This window comes from Phyllobates terribilis, unplaced genomic scaffold, assembly GCF_046119375.1.
Source record: "Phyllobates terribilis strain yellow unplaced genomic scaffold, ASM4611937v1 Scaffold_5__5_contigs__length_657084704, whole genome shotgun sequence".
Taxonomy (NCBI): domain Eukaryota; kingdom Metazoa; phylum Chordata; class Amphibia; order Anura; family Dendrobatidae; genus Phyllobates; species Phyllobates terribilis.
The window spans coordinates 239,903,726-239,923,909 of NW_027362765.1; the positions used below are offsets into that span (position 1 = coordinate 239,903,726).

At 45.8% G+C, this 20,184-nt stretch overlaps 1 protein-coding gene across 1 annotated transcript in view; it reads right to left on the reverse strand.

The window, feature by feature from the left end:
* The window catches only part of QRICH2 (glutamine rich 2), a 286,519-nt gene that overhangs the window by 134,533 nt on the left and 131,802 nt on the right, over positions 1–20,184 (reverse strand). Inside the window, exon 5 of the mRNA XM_073681194.1 lies at positions 1,222–1,642. Within this exon, the coding sequence (XP_073537295.1) occupies positions 1,222–1,642 (421 nt within the window). The remainder of the gene's footprint in view (positions 1–1,221; positions 1,643–20,184) is intronic.

A 20,184-nucleotide genomic window follows, 5' to 3' on the forward strand; every position in this document is an offset into this window, starting at 1 on the left:
GCTAGCACCAAGCCTCTACAGTTTATCTTAGTGTCATTTGGAGGCAGACATGGGTATGAGTCTGAAATCACTCTTAGCCTTGGTAGATTAGGCGCTAACCTTCTCTCTTTTTTATAGAGCTCTTACCTTTGCGCTTAGCGACACAAGTCTTAGCATAAGGGCACAGTCAGACGGCCATACAAATCGGACCGACATCGGAACGCAATACTTGGACTGGCTGGGGGGGGGGGGGTATCCAACCGGAGTGTCACAGCTGCATAGAAATACATGAAGCTGTCACGCTTGGATCAGGAGAGCCGCCGGCCAATCCATGCATTACGTTCTGATTAGTGATGATCGAGCATGCTCGTTGCTCGAGATTTACGAGCATGCTTGGGCGAGTACCTATCATCTTCAGCGTGCTTGGGGGTTAAGTTTTCATCGCTCCGTGAACATGATTTGCGACTGCTTGACAGCTTTAATACATGTGAGGAATGCCTGTTTTTCCAGCATTCCTCACATTCCTCAAGCTGTCAAACAGTCGCAAATCATGTTCACGGGGCGATGAAAACTTAACCCCCAAGCACGCTGAAGATGATAGGTACTCGCCCAAGCATGCTCGTAAATCTCGAGCAACGAGCATGCTCAATCATCACTAGTTCTGATCTCAGTCTGATTTATACGCCCGTCTGACTGCACCTAAGGGTACTACTGGCGGCAGTTGCTCAGGTAGTAACCTGAGGGATTGCTATTCTTCCTTCTGTAATACTGGTATTAGGGATAGCTTTAGGACATCCCATGATGCTTATGTCCCCCCCAATGAAGTGACCAAAAAATGGATGAAAACATACCGCTCCATTTTGGCCTTAAACATCTTCTCTGATCTTCATAAGATTTTACCCATAACAATAAAAATGATTCAGTGTTGCAAACTTTCCCTCATTTTCTAGACATTCTCCTGCCAATGTCTTGATCAGGGTGTATAATGAGTTGCTGTATGAGCTCGCCCTTGTAATGCAGTCACAGGCTCAGCGTCTTTACAGGCTCTATAACCCTGTCCCACAGAGATTCAATGCATGTCTTGTGAATGGCACTTTGCTTCTCAAACTGTTATGTCGGACTCATTTCTGCCTACGACAGATATGTACATTGTGTTACAGAAGTCAAGTAAAGAAAATCTGTTCATTTCTGCTGATCAAGCAGCCATAAAGAATCTACAGTGATGTGCCCAAGAAGCATTACCTGTATTTTTCTGTATAAGTCCCAGTTCACTACGGTCTGCCTTGTCTCTCTCCAGGGCTTCCACTCTTGTATGAAGCATTGCATACTCCTGAGATGTGGCTCCGGGTGACCCCGGGGCAGCAGTACTATCCATGCTAGTCACAGTAGGGTTAATCTCAGTATTGTGAGGGTCAGCGTAGGTTAGGACTCTCTCATGCTGCTGTTCTGACACCTCTATTGTATTGTCCATCAATGTGGTTGCTTTCATACCATTCTGAGGAACATTTGGGGTCTCCACAAGGACAGCAGAGTCTTCAGCCTGACTGGACCCTTGTGTCAGAGACGGTGTCAGCTGGGAAGTGGTCAATCTGGGTCCATCTCGATGTGATAATTCAGTACCTTGAATAGGTTCATACATACAACTGTTGTCATTGTCACTCAGCTGTGAAGTAAGTAAAGACATAAGGAGGAATAGGTCACGTTTGTACAACTGCTAATTACAGCTTTAATACTTCAGCAAGCTTCATTTCAGGGTTAAAGAGAACCTGTCACCAGCTCTTCCCTATATAAACTGTATCCACCGCCTTTCAGTCGTCTTTAACAGAACTCCTACAAGCTTTTAATTAGAGCCCAGTTCCCCCACATATCTAAGAAAATGCCTTTTACAATTGTCCGGCACCATATACTTATTGATGCCATCCAGCTTGATGGTTGTCTCCAGACCGCACTCGAAACCTCCTCTGTCCCCTCATTCTCTGTCCTCCTGCCTTTATTGAAGAGGCTAACATCTCCTACATCATCCACAATCTGTTCAACTCTCTCTTCTGCACAGTAGGGATCAAGAGCTGCGCAGGCGCAACAGGCTATGTGGGTGATGTCATCCATGTCAACGAAGACATGAAGGCGATGATTGCAGACATAGAGGAGGCACCGAGCATGGTATGGAGACATCCCTTGGACCAGATGGCGCCAATAAAAATACGGCAAGGGATGATATTAAAAGGCATTTTGCTAGGTAATCAGTGGAGCTAGGCTCTTATGAAGAGATTCAGGAATGCCATTAAAGATTACTGATAGTTGGTGGATATAGTTTATATAGAGAAAGCCTGGTGACAGGTTCCCTTTAAATGGACTTCAAATCGCCAATAGGGTAGGTGGCCCACCCTTAGGAAATAGTGTTGATTATAGAGGTGCTAACATTAAATACTTTTAACCCCTTTACGATGAATGCCGGACTTAGCACATCATGAGCGGTTATCAGTTTCCGCACCATGACGTGCTTTGTCTGTCATGGATTAACCCCTTAGTGACAGAGCCAATTATGTCCTTAATGACCAAGCCAAATTTTACAATTCTGACCACTGTCACTTTATGAGGTAATAACTCTGGAATGCTTCAACGGATCCCACAAAAAATTTTTTCGTGACATATTGTACTTCATGATAGTGGTAAAATTTCTTCGATATGACTTGCGCATATATGTGAAAAAAATGAAAATTTGGCGAAAATGTAGAAAATTTTGCAATTTTCAAACTTTTAATTTTTATGCCCTTAAATCAGAGAAATATGTCACACAAATTAGTTAATAAATAACATTTCCCACATGTCTACTTTACATCAGCACAAGTTTTGCTACAATTTTTTTTTTTTGCTAGGAAGTTATAAGGCTGTGTGCCCACGATGCGCTTTTGGTGCGTTTTTTGGTGCGTATTTGCAGCGCGTAAACGCTCCAGAAACGCATTGCATACCTTATCCCATGACTTCCAATGACATTCTGCAAGTTCTGTGCACTTGGTCAGGATTTTTTTCTGCGTGGATTTTACTCCAAAACTACGGACATGACTAACTCTTGTGCGTTTCTGCATGCGTATTTGCGTATACAATGCATTGGAAAAACGCATGGCAAATACGCATGCAAAAACGCATGCGTTTTTCTGCCAAGGAGATGCAGAAATGCTCAGGAAAATTTCTGCTTCATTTCTGCATCGTGGGCACTAAGCCTAAGGGTTAAAAGTTGACCAGCGATTTGTAATTTTTCCAACGAAATTTACAAAACCATTTTTTTAGGGACCACATCACATTTGAAGTCATTTTGAGGGGTCTTTATGACAGAAAATCCCCAAAAGTGACACCATTCTAAAAACTGCACCCCTCAAGGTGCTCAAAACCACATTCAAAAAGTTTATTAACCCTTCACGTGTTTCACAGGAACTGAAGCAACGTGGAAGGAAATAAATGAACATTTAACTTTTTTTCACACAAATTTTACTTCAGACCCAATTTTTTTTTATTTTCATAAGGATAACAAGAGAAAATAAACCACAAAATTTGTTGTGCAATTTGTCCTGAGTACACAGATTCCCCATATGTGGGGAAAAACACTGTTTGGGCGCACGGCAGGGTTCAGAACGGAAGGAGCGCCATTTGACTTTTTGAACGCAAAATTGGCTGGAATCGAGAGTGGATGCCAGGCCGCGTTTGGAGAGCCCCTGATGTGCCTAAACAGTGGAAACCCCCTACAAGTGACCTCATTTTGGAAACTACACCCCTCATGGATTTTATCAAGGGGTATAGTGAACATTTTGAATTCAGAGGTACGACACAGAATTTGATAACATTAGGTCATCATATTGAATAAGTTGTCATTAGTCTTGAGCGCAAGTGCTCGCTACTTGATTTTGCATTGGGTGATTGGGTATGCACCAAGTATCGCGGGTGCTCGAGTGACATGCTCGAGTCCCCGTCCCACGTTTCGCAGCTGTTAGACACCTAAAAAAAACATGCGGGGATTGCCCGTGTATGGTAAGCAATCCACTCATGGTTTTTTTTGCTATATAACAGCAGCGAAACATGTGGGGCGGTGACTCGAGCATGTCACTCGAGCACCCGCGATACTCAGTGCATACCCGAGCACCCGATGCAAACTCAAGTAGCGAGGACTTGTGCTCAACACTAGTCGCCATATTGTAATTTTTTTTTCTTTACTTTTGAAAAAATACCAACCCTAACACAATCCTAACACAACCCTAACCCCAACCCTAATCTAACTCTAACACAACCCTAACTCTAATCCTAACTGTAACCCTAACACAAACCTAACCCTAACACAACCCTAACCCTAACTGCAAAGAATGAAAAAAAAATAAATTATATTTTATCATTTTTATCTTACTAAGGAAGGGCGGGGTGCAAAGGGGGATTTATTTTTCTTTTGATCACTGTGATAAAGTTTATCACAGTGATCGAAAGGAACCAATAGGGAAAATTCTTTATTGTTGCCGGGCACCGGCCGCCAGATCTCGGCGGGCATGCGCCCGTCATTTTTTTTACAGAAAGATGACGAAGTGCAGGGGGGTGGCAAAGGTACCAGGTGGGCTTCATTTCTCTCTCCTTTGACATGTATATCATGTCAAAGGAGAGAGAAATGATTGTAACCAAGGGCACACTTTTTTTTTCGTGATCGCCGCTATTCACTAAATAACAGCAATCACGTGATTGGGGAACGGACAAACCGACCCTGATCATATTCTCCAGGCGTACAGCCTTAAACACGCAGTGACAGTTCAGTGCCGACAGCTGTCACTAACAGCGGAGTGGCACGGGCAGAGATGCAGGGACCCATTTCATTGGTCCCCGCACTCAGATTGCTGTGACTGGTCACCTCCTGCACGATGACCGCAGGAGCTCGGGGCAGCTAAAAGCCTCCTGCAGTAACAGCCAGAGACAATGCCCGCACAGCCCCTGGCTGATTAACCCTCCAGATGCAGAGATCGAGAATGATCACGACATTTGGAAGGTTGTGAGAGGGAGTGGTCTCCATCTCTCATCCCCATCGGCACCTCTGTCCTGAAATCACAGGGAGCTAATTGTTGTCATAGCAGCCAGAGGTCAAACAATGACCTTCTGGTGTGCCAGGTATGGTGGCCTGTTACACCCAGCGACAGGCAGGGTGTAATAGGCTATCTGCCGATGTAATATCACCGGTCTCGTGCATTGCAGTGCTGGTGCATTGCAATGCATGAGACCAGTGATCAGAATAATAAAAGTTAAAGCCCCATAGAGGGATTAAGTAAATAGATTAAAAAAAGTTAAGAAGAAGATTGAGAAAATTATAAAAAACAAACAAACCACTAAATAAAGAATAAAAAATATTACACCAATACACATATTTATGTAAAAACAAAAATAAACAAAAAGTACATATTTGGTATCGCCACATCCAGAATGACTCGATATATAACACTATCACACTAGTTAACCCCTACAGTGAACATCGTTAAAAATAAAGATAACAAACGCAGTAAAAAACTATGCTTTTTCATCACACCGCTGGAAAAACAGTGTAATAAAAAGCGACGAAAAAGACAAATGTAAATAAAAATAGTATTGCTGAAAACATCATCTTGTCCTGTAAAAAACAAGCTCCATCAGTGGAAAAATAAAAAAGCTATAGCTCTCAGAATATAGTGATGCAAAAACAATATTTTTTGTATTGTGTACAAGCGACAAAACATAAAAAATGATTTAAATATGGTATTGCTGTAATCATACTGACCCGAAGAATACGGTGAACGGCATAAAAAAAGAAAAAACAATTCCTGAATTGCTGTTTTTTGTTCATTCTGCCTCCTAAAAATTAGAATAGAAAGCGATCAAAAAATGTTATGTGCCCGAAAATGGTACCAATAAAAGCGTCAACTCGTCCCGCAAAAAACAAGCCCTCTCATGACTCAGTCCGCAGAAATATAGAAAAATTATAGCTCTCAAAATATGGCGATGCAAAAACTTTATTTTTTTAGTGTGTTTTAGTGTGTGACAGCAGCCAAACATAAAAACCTGCTATAAATCGGTTATCACTGTAATCGCACCGACCTGAAGAATAAAGTTGTCTAATCACTTATACCAGACGAGGAACGGCGTAAAAAATAAATAATTCAGCTGCTGCTGATTTGTTCATTTGGTCTTCCAAAGATCGCAGTATGGCTCGGCTCACATTTAGCCTGCGCTCTACGCTGAGCACTTACACCAGGGTTTCCATGTAAATCTCTGAAATACGTGATTCAGACAGAACTTCCGGCGGAAGATTCCCTGCAATGAGGCAGATGGAGGCACTGTGGACGCTGTCTGACCTATGATCTGGCAGTGCCCTTCTTTTTAGGCGTGCATAAAAGTGCCATCGGCCACAGTTTTGTGCACCTCTGAAAAGCCGGATACTGCTGAATAAAAGCCAGACGGAGTCCAGAGTAACTGCTGCCTTATAAGTGAATGGATCCCTCGGGGTTGCATCTGAATCACGTATTTTGTCGATTTAGATGGAAACCCCAATGTAATTGCTCAGCATAGGGCATAGGATAAATGTGATCCAAAATGTTCTGTACCCCAAAATGGCACCAATAAAAGCTTCTACTCAACCCACAAAAAACAAGTGTTTACTCAGGTTCGTCAACATAAGTATACGGGGTGTCCACATTACTGTTAGAACAAAGGTTCTGTAAAAGTGACGTGGCTCCCACCAAAAGAAATCCAGTGAAATCTGCGCTCCCAAATCACGGATAACACACACGTACATATGGACACACATAGCATCGGTACTGGTTTTTCCAGTCCCGGAAAATATCAGGACATGTGAAGGGCTCCTTAGTACTAATACAGTAATAGCAAACATGAATAGTCTTTTATTATTTCAATGGCTTAAAATAATTCAGAACTTTGTAAAAGGTTTTGGCCCTTTTTTCCAAGACTTATAATGTATTATTTTTCCATTGATGGCGCTATATTAGGGCTTGTTTTTGTGCGCCGAGTGGTAGATTTAATTAGTACCATATAGGGATGTATACACAGCTCAAAAAAATAAAGGGAACACTCAAATAACACATCCTAGATCTGAATGAATGAAATATTCTCATTGAATACTTTGTTCTGTACAAAGTTGAATGTGCTGACAACAAAATCACACAAAAATCATCAATGGAAATCAAATTTATTAACCAATGGAGGCCTGGATTTGGAGTCACCCCCAATGCTCCTGATGAGGTTGCGGATGGTCTCCTGTGGGATCTCCTCCCAGACCTGGACAGTCTGTGGTGCAATGTGACGTTGGTGGATAGAGAGAGACATGATGTCCCAGATGTGCTCAATCAGATTCAAGTCTGGGGAATGGGCGGGCCAGTCCATAGCTTCAATGCCTTCATCTTGCAGGAACTGCTGACACACTCCAGCCACATGAGGTTTGGCATTGTCCTGCATTAGGAGGAACCCAGGGCCAACCGCACCAGCATATGGTCTCACAAGGGGTCTGAGGATCTCATCTCGGTACCTAATGGCAGTCAGGCTACCTCTGGCGAGCACATGGAGGGCTGTGCGGCGCTCCAAAGAAATGCCACCCCACACCATTACTGACCCACTGCCAAACCGGTCATGCTGAAGGATGTTGTAGGCAGCAGATCGCTCTCCACGGCGTCTCCAGACTCTGTCATGTCTGTCAGATGTGCTCAGTGTGAACCTGCTTTCATATGTGAAGAGCACAGGGCAGCAGTGGCGACTTTGCCAATCCTGGTGTTCTGTGGCAAATGCCAAGCTTCCTGAACGTTGTTTGGCTGTGAGCACAACCCCCATCTGTGGACGTCGGGCCCTCATACCACCCTCATGGAGTCGGTTTCTAAGCGTTTGTGCAGACACATGCATATTTGTGACCTGCTGGAAGTCATTTTGCAAGGCTCTGACAGTGCACCTCCTGTTCCTCCTTGCACAAAGGCAGAGATAGCGGTCCTGCTGCTGGGTTGTTGGCCCCCTCCATGTCTCCCGGTGTACTGGCCTGTCTCCTGGTAGCGCCTCCAGCCTCTGGACACTACGCTGACAGACACAGCAAACCTTCTTGCCACAGCTCGCATTGATGTGCCATCCTGGATGAGCTGCACTACCTGAGCAACTTCTGTGGGTTGTAGAGTCCGTCTCATGCTACCACGAGTGTGAAAGCACAACCAACATTCAAAAGTGACCAAAACATCAGCCAGAAAGCATTGGTACTGAGATGTGGTCTGTGGTCCTCACCTGCAGAATGACTCCTTTATTGAGTGTGTCTTGATAATTGCCAATAATTTCCATTTATTGTCTATTCCATTTGCACAACAGCATGTGAAATTGATTGTCAATCAGTGTTGCTTTCTAAGTGCACAGTTTGATCTCACAGAAGTTTGATTTACTTGGACTTATATTCTGTTGGTTAAGTGTTCCCTTTTTGAGCAGTGTATTATATTTTGATCACTTTTATTGCATTTTGTAACATACCTGGCGGCGTCCTTGCATAGTGGTCCATCTCCCACTGTGCAAGAGCGCGCACTTGATCTCCTGTCCAGAATGTCTCTCTGGCTTCCCTCCATGCTGTCTGTTTGTGTCTGTTTCTGCTGCTTAAGGGCGGCGCCCGATCACTTCCTGCTTTTTGTACCTGCTGTGGGTCACACCCCTTGTGCGTCCTCAGCCTATTGCTGTCTGTCACCTGGTATATAACCTAGCTGCGGCAATCAATCCCTGCCTGAGCATTGTGTTTCATTCAGTGTGTGCTTGCACTCTGAAGGTGCCAGGTCCCGGTCTGTGTTCTCTTGTCTGCCTATCCTGGAGGCTGTATTTCCAGGCCTGTCTGAACACGCTCCTAGCCTGTTCCTCCCGCCTTCTAGGGGCCGATTACCTAGACCCACTCCTGAATCTTGTCTGTCCTGTCTGAACACGCTCCTAGCCTGTTCCTCCCGCCTTCTAGGGGCCGATTACCTAGACCCGCTCCTGTATCTTGTCTGTCCTGTCTGAACACGCTCCTAGCCTGTTCCTCCCGCCTTCTAGGGGCCGATTACCTAGACCCGCTCCTGTATCTTGTCTGTCCTGTCTGAACACGCTCCTTGCCTGTTCGTCCCGCCTCTCTGGGGGCCGTATTCCCAGACCCGCTCCTGTATCCCGCTGCAGTGTCGGTCTCCTCCGTACACTCAGTTCCAGTCTGAACTCTCTCCTATCCTTTACCTGTTTTGCCTCTATGTCCGTTCCTTTCCTTTTTCTGCAGAGTCTGAACTCGTACCTAACTCCTGCTTGTTGTCTCTGTACTCCCGTTTGTGAGTTTGTGGTCCACTCGCTACTTCACTGCAAGTACCCTGTGGGTATCTGGCTTTGCCTTTCCCTTCCTGTCTGTTCCGTGTGAACAGAGCCCTGTCCCCCCTGCTCTGCCTTGCTCACCGCTCCGGCGGTTCTAGCCTGCTCTGACTCCTTTGCTCACCGCTCCGGCGGTTCTAGCCTGCTCTGACTCCTTTGCTCACCGCTCCGGCGGTTCTAGCCTGCTCTGACTCCTTTGCTCACCGCTCCGGCGGTTCTAGCCTGCTCTGACTCTTTTGCTCACTGCTCCGGCAGTCTTGCTCCACTCTCGCTCACCGCTCCAGGCGGTCTCGTCCTGCTTTACTCTTGCTCGCTGCTCCGGCAGTCTCGCTCAGCTCTGACCCTTTGCTCTCTAGCTGTGCTTGCCTGTACCCCCCTGCCTGCATACCCGCCTGCCTGCATACCAGTCGTGCCTGCCTATACCCACCAGTCTGTGCGCCAGCCTACCAGCCTGTTCCTGTATTCCCCTGTGTGGGTCAACAGCCGTGTCCGGGGTCTGTCCTGGAGTAGCACCGGGTCCCTCTGCTCGGTTCCTCCTTGGTGCACTGGCGTCGTATGCCGTCGTGCGACCCTGGTCGGATCGGGTGAATACCTAGTTACGCCCCTCCAGGCATTCACTCTCCGGCACGGTCCAGTGGAATCACACGCACACGCCGCTCAGCCCGGGCGTGTGCATTACAGCATGCTCAGGCCATGGTTCCCGTTGAGCCCCACGGCCTTCGCTCTCTGAGAAGTTTTCCAGCGAATACATGCATTAAAATAAATAAATAATTTTTTTTTTTTTTTTTTCCCTTTAGCTGAGTTCCAGGCGAATTACGCACCCGTCCAGATGGATATCACTTCAAGTTCTACCCTCTATGTTTTCCCACCGATCGGGTTAAGGTGGCATTCATTATGTCTTACCTGGCGGGTGATGCCTTGGAATGGATCAACCCCCTATATGAAACACAGGATCCGATCCTCCTGGACCTAATGGCCTTCCTGGTGGCCTTTCTAATGGTCTTCGATGATCCTAACCCGGAGGCTCCTGCTGAAGCTTCACTTCCCAATATCTCGGAGCAGCCTCAATGGGTAATGTGTGTGGGTAGCGCAATAGTCCTCCAGCCCAATGAGACTACTGCCCACCCAGAATCCTCACAGGGTGACTACGCTTTCCGGAATACTTCTCCCAACCTCAAGAGGCAGTCCAGACGTGCTAGGCGTAGAGGCAAGCCGTCACGCCAGGGTCTGTCCTCCCTGAGACCTCCTGACCCCAACCTTGAAGTCCCTACTGAAGCTTCATCTCCCTGTATCCCGGAGAAGCCCCAACGGGTAATGTGCGTGGGTAGTGCACCAGTTCTCCTGCCCGAAGAGACTTCTGCCCATCCAGACTCCACACAGGAGAACTTCCTGCACCCGGCATAAGATGCTTCACCCACTTTAACCGGTGTGCATGTCCAAGGATACTCCAAAGCTGTGGTTACCTCAGAGTCTGTGCACCTCTACTACCTGGCGGAGGACCCCCTGTTGCCTCCTGAATCCTCCGGGATACCACTCGATGACAAATGGAGAGAGACTTCTCTACACCCGGTACTCGATACTTTGTCCGCTTCGTCCAGTGAGTCCAACCTAGTGTACTCCAAAGCAGAGGTTACTCCCGAGTCTCTACACCCCTCCGACCAGGCGGAGGACCTCCAGTTGTCTCCAGAACCCTTCGGGGTGCCACCTGGTGGTGAATGGATAGAGACTTTCCTATATCCTGGATCTGATACCTCGCTTGCTTCGTCCAGTGAGTCCGACCTAGTGTACTCTGAAGCAGAGGTTACCCATGAGTCTCTACACCCCTCTGACCAGGCAGAGGACCTCCAGTTGTCTCCAGAACCCTTCGGGGTGCTACCTGGTAGCGAAAGGACAGAGACTCTCCTATACTCTGTACCTGATACCTCGCTCTCTTCGTCCAGTGAGTCCAACCTAGTGTACTCCGAAGCAGAGGTTACTCCCGAGTCTCTACACATCTCCGACCAGGCGGAGGACCTCCAGTTGTCTCCAGAACCCTTCGGGGTGCCACCTGGTGGTGAATGGACAGAGATTTTCCTATATCCTGGATCTGATACCTCGCTTGCTTCATCCAGTGAGTCCGACCTAGTGTACTCCGAAGCAGAGGTTACCCATGAGTCTCTACACCCCTCTGATCAGGCGGAGGACCGCCAGTTGTCTCCAGAACCCTTCGGGGTGCCACCTGGTGGTGAACGGACAGAGACTGTCCTATACTCGGTACCCGATACCTCGCCTGCTTCGTCCAGTGAGTCCGACCTAGTGTACTCTGAAGCAGATGTTTTCTCTGAGCCTCTGCACTCTTCTGACCCAGCGGATGACCTCCAGTTGTTTCCTGAATCCTCCGGGGTACCACCAGATAACAAAGAGACAGTGACTTTTCCTCATCCTGTACCTGATAACCCGTCTATTTCTTCCTGTGAGCTTGACAAGATGTACCTCGAAGCAGAGATTACCCCCAAGTCTCTGTCCCCCTCCAACCCGGTGGAGGACTTCCAGTTGTCTCCTGTACCCTCTGGGATGCCACCTGAAAGTATGTGGAGTGAGACTTCCTTGTGTGCTGTTCCTGGTACTCCACCCATTTCGTCTGCTGCTAAGGGTGGCTGGATGGGAGGTAGCATCCTAGCTACCCAGAGGAGACCAGTTTTTCCGGTAGACAGTGGAAGTGATCTCTTCGAAGTGAAGAATTGGCCCTCAAATTCCCTGCGGAAGATTCTGGCAGGCCTGAAGAAGAGGGGGCGTAAGGGGGGGGGGTACTGTAACATACCTGGCGGCGTTCTTGCATAGTGGTCCATCTCCCACTGTGCAAGAGCGCGCACTTGATCTCCTGTCCAGAATGTCTCTCTGGCTTCCCTCCATGCTGTCTGTTTGTGTCTGTTTCTGCTGCTTAAGGGCGGCGCCCGATCACTTCCTGCTTTTTGTACCTGCTGTGGGTCACACCCCTTGTGCGTCCTCAGCCTATTGCTGTCTGTCACCTGGTATATAACCCAGCTGCGGCAATCAATCCCTGCCTGAGCATTGTGTTTCATTCAGTGTGTGCTTGCACTCTGAAGGTGCCAGGTCCCGGTCTGTGTTCTCTTGTCTGCCTATCCTGGAGGCTGTATTTCCAGGCCTGTCTGAACACGCTCCTAGCCTGTTCCTCCCGCCTTCTAGGGGCCGATTACCTAGACCCGCTCCTGTATCTTGTCTGTCCTGTCTGAACACGCTCCTAGCCTGTTCCTCCCGCCTTCTAGGGGCCGATTACCTAGACCCGCTCCTGTATCTTGTCTGTCCTGTCTGAACACGCTCCTTGCCTGTTCATCCTGCCTCTCTGGGGGCCGTATTCCCAGACCCGCTCCTGTATCCCGCTGCAGTGTCGGTCTCCTCCGTACACTCAGTTCCAGTCTGAACTCTCTCCTATCCTTTACCTGTTTTGCCTCTATGTCCGTTCCTTTCCTTTTTCTGCAGAGTCTGAACTCGTACCTAACTCCTGCTTGTTGTCTCTGTACTCCCGTTTGTGAGTTTGTGGTCCACTCGCTACTTCACTGCAAGTACCCTGTGGGTATCTGGCTTTGCCTTTCCCTTCCTGTCTGTTCCGTGTGAACAGAGCCCTGTCCCCCCTGCTCTGCCTTGCTCACCGCTCCGGCGGTTCTAGCCTGCTCTGACTCCTTTGCTCACCGCTCCGGCGGTTCTAGCCTGCTCTGACTCCTTTGCTCACCGCTCCGGCGGTTCTAGCCTGCTCTGACTCCTTTGCTCACCGCTCCAGCGGTTCTAGCCTGCTCTGACTCTTTTGCTCACTGCTCCGGCAGTCTTGCTCCACTCTCGCTCACCGCTCCAGGCGGTCTCGTCCTGCTTTACTCTTGCTCGCTGCTCCGGCAGTCTCGCTCAGCTCTGACCCTTTGCTCACCGCTCCTGGCGGCCTCGTCCTGCTCTACTCTTGCTCACCGCTCCAGGCGGTCTTGTCCTGCCCTGTTCTCGCTCACCTCTCTGGGCGGCCTCACTCTGCTGTGTTTGTCCGCCACATCTGTGGTTCTGTTCCTGAGTCCCAGTGTGTACTGGGCCCTATCCCGCCTGTGTTCCTACCTGCTAGTGCCTCCCTGTCTGCACTCTAGCTGTGCTTGCCTGTACCCCTCTGCCTGTATTGTTCCTGAGTCCCAGTGTGTACTGGGTCCTATCCCGCCTGTGTTCCTACCTGCTAGTGCCTCCCTGTCTGCACTCTAGCTGTGCTTGCCTGTACCCCCCTGCCTGCATACCCGCCTGCCTGCATACCAGTCGTGCCTGCCTATACCCACCAGTCTGTGCGCCAGCCTACCAGCCTGTTCCTGTATTCCCCTGTGTGGGTCAACAGCCGTGTCCGGGGTCTGTCCTGGAGTAGCACCTGGTCCCTCTGCTCGGTTCCTCCTTGGTGCACTGGCGTCGTATGCCGTCGTGCGACCCTGGTCGGATCGGGTGAATACCTAGTTACGCCCCTCCAGGCATTCACTCTCCGGCACGGTCCAGTGGAATCACACGCACACGCCGCTCAGCCCGCTCAGACTTATGAAGGACTTGCAGCCTCGCGGGAAATACTGGTGACCTCCATTAGTGCCAGTGTAACAATCAAAAGCGCTTGTAGAGAATACGACAGCGATGGCCTAGTGTTAAGAGTGGCGACCATTGAGCTAAGATAGAAAAGCATCACTATTTGTTTGACTGTTCAACCATAAGGATAGTGTATTCAAATAGAAAGTTGAATAAGATATTGCGTTTAGTGTAGTAAGTGTCATAAAGTACTGTACTGCTCTTATTGTTGGTACTCCTAACCTTGTGTTTATCTGCTTTTATGTATATATATATATATATATATATATATATATATATATGTCCCTATAGTTAGATTTCCTTTCAGTGGTAGAAAAATAAATAGTTTTGGATGAATACCATTGTCCCAAGTATGTCATTGGGTGGGAAGGGGTTAAACAGGCAGTTTTGATGACATCACAAAGCACATAAACATCATAGACATCAGATGACATCACAATTGATATAGAATGTTCACAGTGCGACACCTGAGCCATCTTGTTTCATTAGAGCCGGACAGCTTGAAGGAAACAAGTCCAGGTAGGGATCTCTTAACTTAGGACCTCACTCACACATTGCATAGAGGGGGGTCCGTAGTGGGATTCAGAACTGCATCATTCACCTAACAATCTTGGCAAGAAGCGCTGGATCGTGTGTCCCTTGCTGTGATTGTTTTAATGATTCTATGATTTATTGTTATTGACCAGATTACAAGGAAAATCGGCACATTTGGGTGCTTTTAGTAAGGCAGTGTGAGCCCGGCCCAACAGGGGTTACCAATCTGGACAACCCCTCCCCTAAATGAGGACTTGCTGGTGATCAACTGATCATCTGTCAGTGGTCTTGAAGTCATGACAAAGGGTATTTGAGTCATTTGAGCTAGTTTAACCCTTTTTTCGACCTCTCCCTTTTTAATCGCTTTAATGAATAACCACACCACACTCCAATGTTGGATTTAATTGGCCAGAGCAGTCTTTTATTAACAATTTATAACAGACCTTACAGAGGGATGGTCCTCGAAGCCCCATACCTATATAAACAGGTCTAATATAACCACCTCGGCCCAGCTTGCATCTTACCTTTAGCCGCTATGCACCAGCTCAGTGGAAACTATTAAACAACTTGGCCAATAAACCTAAACCATTATCCACAGGCCCTCCAATCCCTTACCTGGGATTTAAACACCCATCAACACTTAATTCCACCTTGGTGGGGTCCAGAATCTCACGAGGTTCACCCCACGATCCGCCATTATCCAAATCCACCAACTTTGAGGACCTCCCCCCTTGCCTAACTTCTATGACCCAAACATCCCGGTCCAGGTGACTATGATCCCCAACCAATGTCTGAAATTATTAATAAGGGAGGATTCTTGTTAGATCTTTTCTCTTGTTAAGGGGTACCTAAATTGGTTATCTCCCAGCAAATGGCTGTCCCTTATATGTAAACCCTTCTCCTCTCCCCTATAGCCCCACCTTCTTGATGTCACCCATTCTACCCCTCCTATATTTCTTTTAACACCATCCCCACCATAGTTATTCTGCTGCCTGTATTGCCACTTTAACCCTGTCATGACGGTCTCCCTCTAAGGCGAGGGGCCCCGCACGGCCTCTCTTTAATTTTGTCAAAACATAGGATTTTTATATAACATAAATGTAATTGCCGACAGCTACAGGTCTCCATTGTCAGCTCTCTTCGTCCTGTTGGATCAGTGGTGACCTGGAACTGCCATTTATCGTGATCAGGAATTGATTTTCTTTTATTAATTCAACTCTTCCTTGATGTTGGAAACATATTTTCTCTTGTGTATCGGGATGATTCCTTAAATAAGACCAATGATTTAATCCTCTTTTTTGTAATGATAGGTGTTCAGATGAGCAGCTGTAATGAAGCACGGACAGATGACGGTGGCGCAGCAGGATGGCCGAGCAGAAACAACGGAGAACGTAGTAGCTTGATGGCAGCAGGAGGACCAGAACGGGAACCACAGAATATCATGAGCAGAATTGAGGCAACAGCAACTGGCGTAATAGAGTTACAGACTCTGATCAGAGTATGATTACAGAGACATCTGTGGAGAGGGAAAAAAAAAGTTTCTCCACCTTCTCCATTCTGTCAGTCTGTGACATTCGGGCCGCACTCGGATGTCATCCAAGCGCGGACCAATTTTTTTCACAGACCCATAGACTTGCATAGCCAATTTTGATCCGACACTGGGAACAAAATCGGACTAGTATCCCAATTTTTTCCGTGGAGCACTCAATCCGTGGAAAAAATCTGACATTTGCACAGCACCATACAATATCATAGGTACGAGTGCTATACGTCAGAATATCATAGGTACGAGTGCTATTCGTCAAAACCACGGATAGCATTCAGACGAGAAAAAAGGTCATGTGCACGAGCTCTTATGTGGAGCGGATCAGTGGGGGACAGGGTCCTGAGAAATCCATTGATTGCTCAAAACAACTGCTCTATAGCAGCACAGAGGTTCTGCCTGAGCGGCCTCAGAAATATGTAAAGGCTGTATAGAGGGCCGCATTGTGTATGGCCAAGTTTCAAGTTTGCGTCCTTAACTCGGCCTTGGATAGATGTTTAGAAGCCTTGTGGTGCATTAAATTACCAGATGTGCGGCTTATTCCCACTGGCAGACTCAGCTTCTGATGTTCAATGAACGATCTGTAACAAATCATTCCTTGCGCAATATTCTCAACAGCGCATGTCCAATTTATACAGGATGATGTGCTGCCAAGAGCGATCATATTTTTGTGCGGCACAAAAGATCATTTCACCTGAAGAACGAGGTTTTGCTCATTCATTGGATGATCGGCAGCCTGTTTAGACGGCTCAATTATCGTGAAGGAGCGTCCCTAGAAAACTATTGTTCGCAATAATTGTGCAGTGTAAATGTATCTTTGGCAGCAGAATATCTATTGCTTATTGGATCAACAAAGTATTCATAGAATTAGATTGTAAGCTCCTAGGAGCAGGGTGTATATTATTTTGTAAACTCTCAGGGCAGCCTGTATATTGCATATTAGATTGTAAGCTCCTAGGAGCAGGGTGTAGATTATTCTGTATGCTCTCAGCAGCCTGTATATTGTATATTAGATTGTAAGCTCCTAGGAGCAGAGTGTAGATTATTCTGTAAACTCTCAGCAGCCTGTATATTCTATATTAGATTGTAAGATCCTAGGAGCAGGGTGTAGATTATTCTGTAAACTCTCAGCAGCCTGTATATTGTATATTAGATTGTAAACTCCTAGGAGCAGGGTGTAGATTATTCTGTATGCTCTCAGCAGCCTGTATATTGCATATTAGATTGTAAACTCCTAGGAGCAGGGTGTAGATTATTCTGTAAACTCTCAGCAGCTTGTATATTGTATATTAGATTGTAAACTCCTAGGAGCAGGGTGTAGATTATTCTGTAAACTCTCAGCAGCTTGTATATTGTATATTAGATTGTAAACTCCTAGGAGCAGGGTGTAGATTATTCTGTAAACTCTCAGCAGTATGTATATTGCATATTAGATTGTAAACTCCTAGGAGCAAGGTGTAGATTATTCTGTATGCTCTCAGCAGCCTGTATATTGTATATTAGATTGTAAGCTCCTAGGAGCAGGGTGTAGATTATTCTGTAAACTCTCAGGGCAGCCTGTATATTGTATATTAGATTGTAAACTCCTAGGAGCAGGGTGTAGATTATTCTGTAAACTCTCAGGGCAGCCTGTATATTGTATATTAGATTGTAAGCTCCTAGGAGCAGGGTGTAGATTATTCTGTAAACTCTCAGCAGCCTGTATATTGTATATTAGATTGTAAACTCCTAGGAGAAGGGTGTAGATTATTCTGTAAACTCTCAGCAGCTTGTATATTGTATATTAGATTGTAAGCTCCTAGGAGTGTAGATTATTCTGTAAACTCTCAGCAGCCTGTATATTCTATATTAGATTGTCAGCTCCAAGGAGGAGGGTGTAGATTATTCTGTATGTTGTCAGCAGCCTGTATATTGTATATTAGATTGTAAACTCCTAGGAGCAAGGTGTAGATTATTCTGTATGCTCTCAGCAGCCTGTATATTGTATATTAGATTGTAAGCTCCTACGAGCAGGGTGTAGATTATTCTGTAAACTCTCTGGGCAGCCTGTATATTGTATATTAGATTGTAAGCTCCTAGGAGCAGTGTGTAGATTATTCTGTAAACTCTCAGGGCAGCCTGTATATTGTATATTAGATTGTAAGGTCCTAGGAGCAGGGTGTAGATTATTCTGTAAACTCTCAGCAGCCTGTATATTGTATATTAGATTGTAAACTCATAGGAGCAGGATGTAGATTAATCTGTAAACTCTCAGCAGCCTGTATATTGTATATTAGATTGTAAACTCATAGGAGCAGGATGTAGATTAATCTGTAAACTCTCAGCAGCCTGTATATTGTATATTAGATTGTAAACTCCTAGGAGTAGGGTGTAGATTATTCTGTAAACTCTCAGCAGCCTGTATATTGTATATTAGATTGTAAACTCCTAGGAGCAGGATGTAGATTATTCTGTAAACTCTCAGGGGCAGCCTGTATATTGTATATTAGATTGTAAGCTCCTAGGAGCAGGGTGTAGATTATTCTGTAAACTTTCAGCAGCCTGTATATTGTATATTAGATTGTAAACTCCTAGGAGCAGGGTGTAGATTATTCTGTAAACTCTCAGCAGCTTGTATATTGTATATTAGATTGTAAACTCCTAGGAGCAGGGTGTAGATTATTCTGTATGTTGTCAGCAGCCTGTATATTGCATATTAGATTGTAAACTCCTAGGAGCAAGGTGTAGATTATTCTGTATGCTCTCATCAGCCTGTATATTGTATATTAGATTGTAAACTCCTAGGAGCAGGGTGTAGATTATTCTGTATGTATATTGTATATTAGATTGTAAGCTCCTAGTAGCAAGGTGTACATTATTCTGTAAACTCTCAGGGCAGCCGGTATATTGTATATTAGATTGTAAGCTCCTAGGAGCAGGGTGTAGATTATTCTGTAAACTCTCAGCAGCCTGTATATTGTATATTAGATTGTAAGCTCCTAGGAGCAGGGTGTAGATTATTCTGTATGCTCTCAGCAGCCTGTATATTGTATATTAGATTGTAAGCTCATAGGAGCAGGGTGTAGATTATTCTGTAAACTCTCAGCCGCCTGTATATTGTATATTAGATTGTAAGCTCCTAGGAGCAGGGTGTAGATTATTCTGTAAACTCTCAGGGCAGCCTGTATATTGTATATTAGATTGTAAGGTTCTAGGAGCAGGATGTAGATTATTCTGTAAACTCTCAGCAGCCTGTATATTGTATATTAGAATGTAAGCTCCTAGAAGCAGGGTGTAGATTATTCTGTAAACTTTCAGCAGCCTGTATATTGTATATTAGATTGTAAGCTCCTAGGAGCAGGGTGTAGATTATTCTGTAAACTCTCAGCAGCCTGTATATTGTATATTAGATTGTAAACTCCTAGGAGCAGGGTGTAGATTATTCTGTAAACTCTCAGCAGCCTGTGTATTGTATATTAGATTGTAATCTCCTAGGAGCAGGGTGTAGATTATTCTGTAAACTTTCAGCAGCCTGTATATTGTATATTAGATTGTAAGCTCCTAGGAGCAGGGTGTAGATTATTCTATAAACTCTCAGCAGCCTGTATATTGTATATTAGATTGCAAACTCCTAGGAGCAGGGTGTAGATTATTCTGTATGCTCTCAGCAGCCTGTATATTGTATGTTAGATTGCAAACTCATAGGAGCAGGGTGTAGATTATTCTGTAAACTCTCAGCAGCCTGTATATTGTATATTAGATTGTAAACTCCTAGGAGCAGGGTGTAGATTATTCTGTATGCTCTCAGCAGCCGGTATATTGTATATTAGATTGTAAACTCCTAGGAGCAGGGTGTAGATTATTCTGTATGCTCTCAGCAGCGTGTATATTGTATATTAGATTGTAAGCTCCTAGGAGCAGGGTGTAGATTATTCTGTATGCTCTCAGGAGCAACCTGTATATTGTATATGATATTGTAAACTCCAAGAGAAGGGTGTAGATTATTCTGTATGTTCTCAGCAGCCTGTATATTGTATATTAGATTGCAAACTCATAGGAGCAGGGTGTAGATTATTCTGTAAACTCTGAGCAGCCTGTATTCTGTATATTAGATTGTAAACTCTTAGGAGATGGATGTAGATTATTCTGTAAACTCTCAGGGGCAGCCTGTATATTGTATATTAGATTGTAAACTCTTAGGA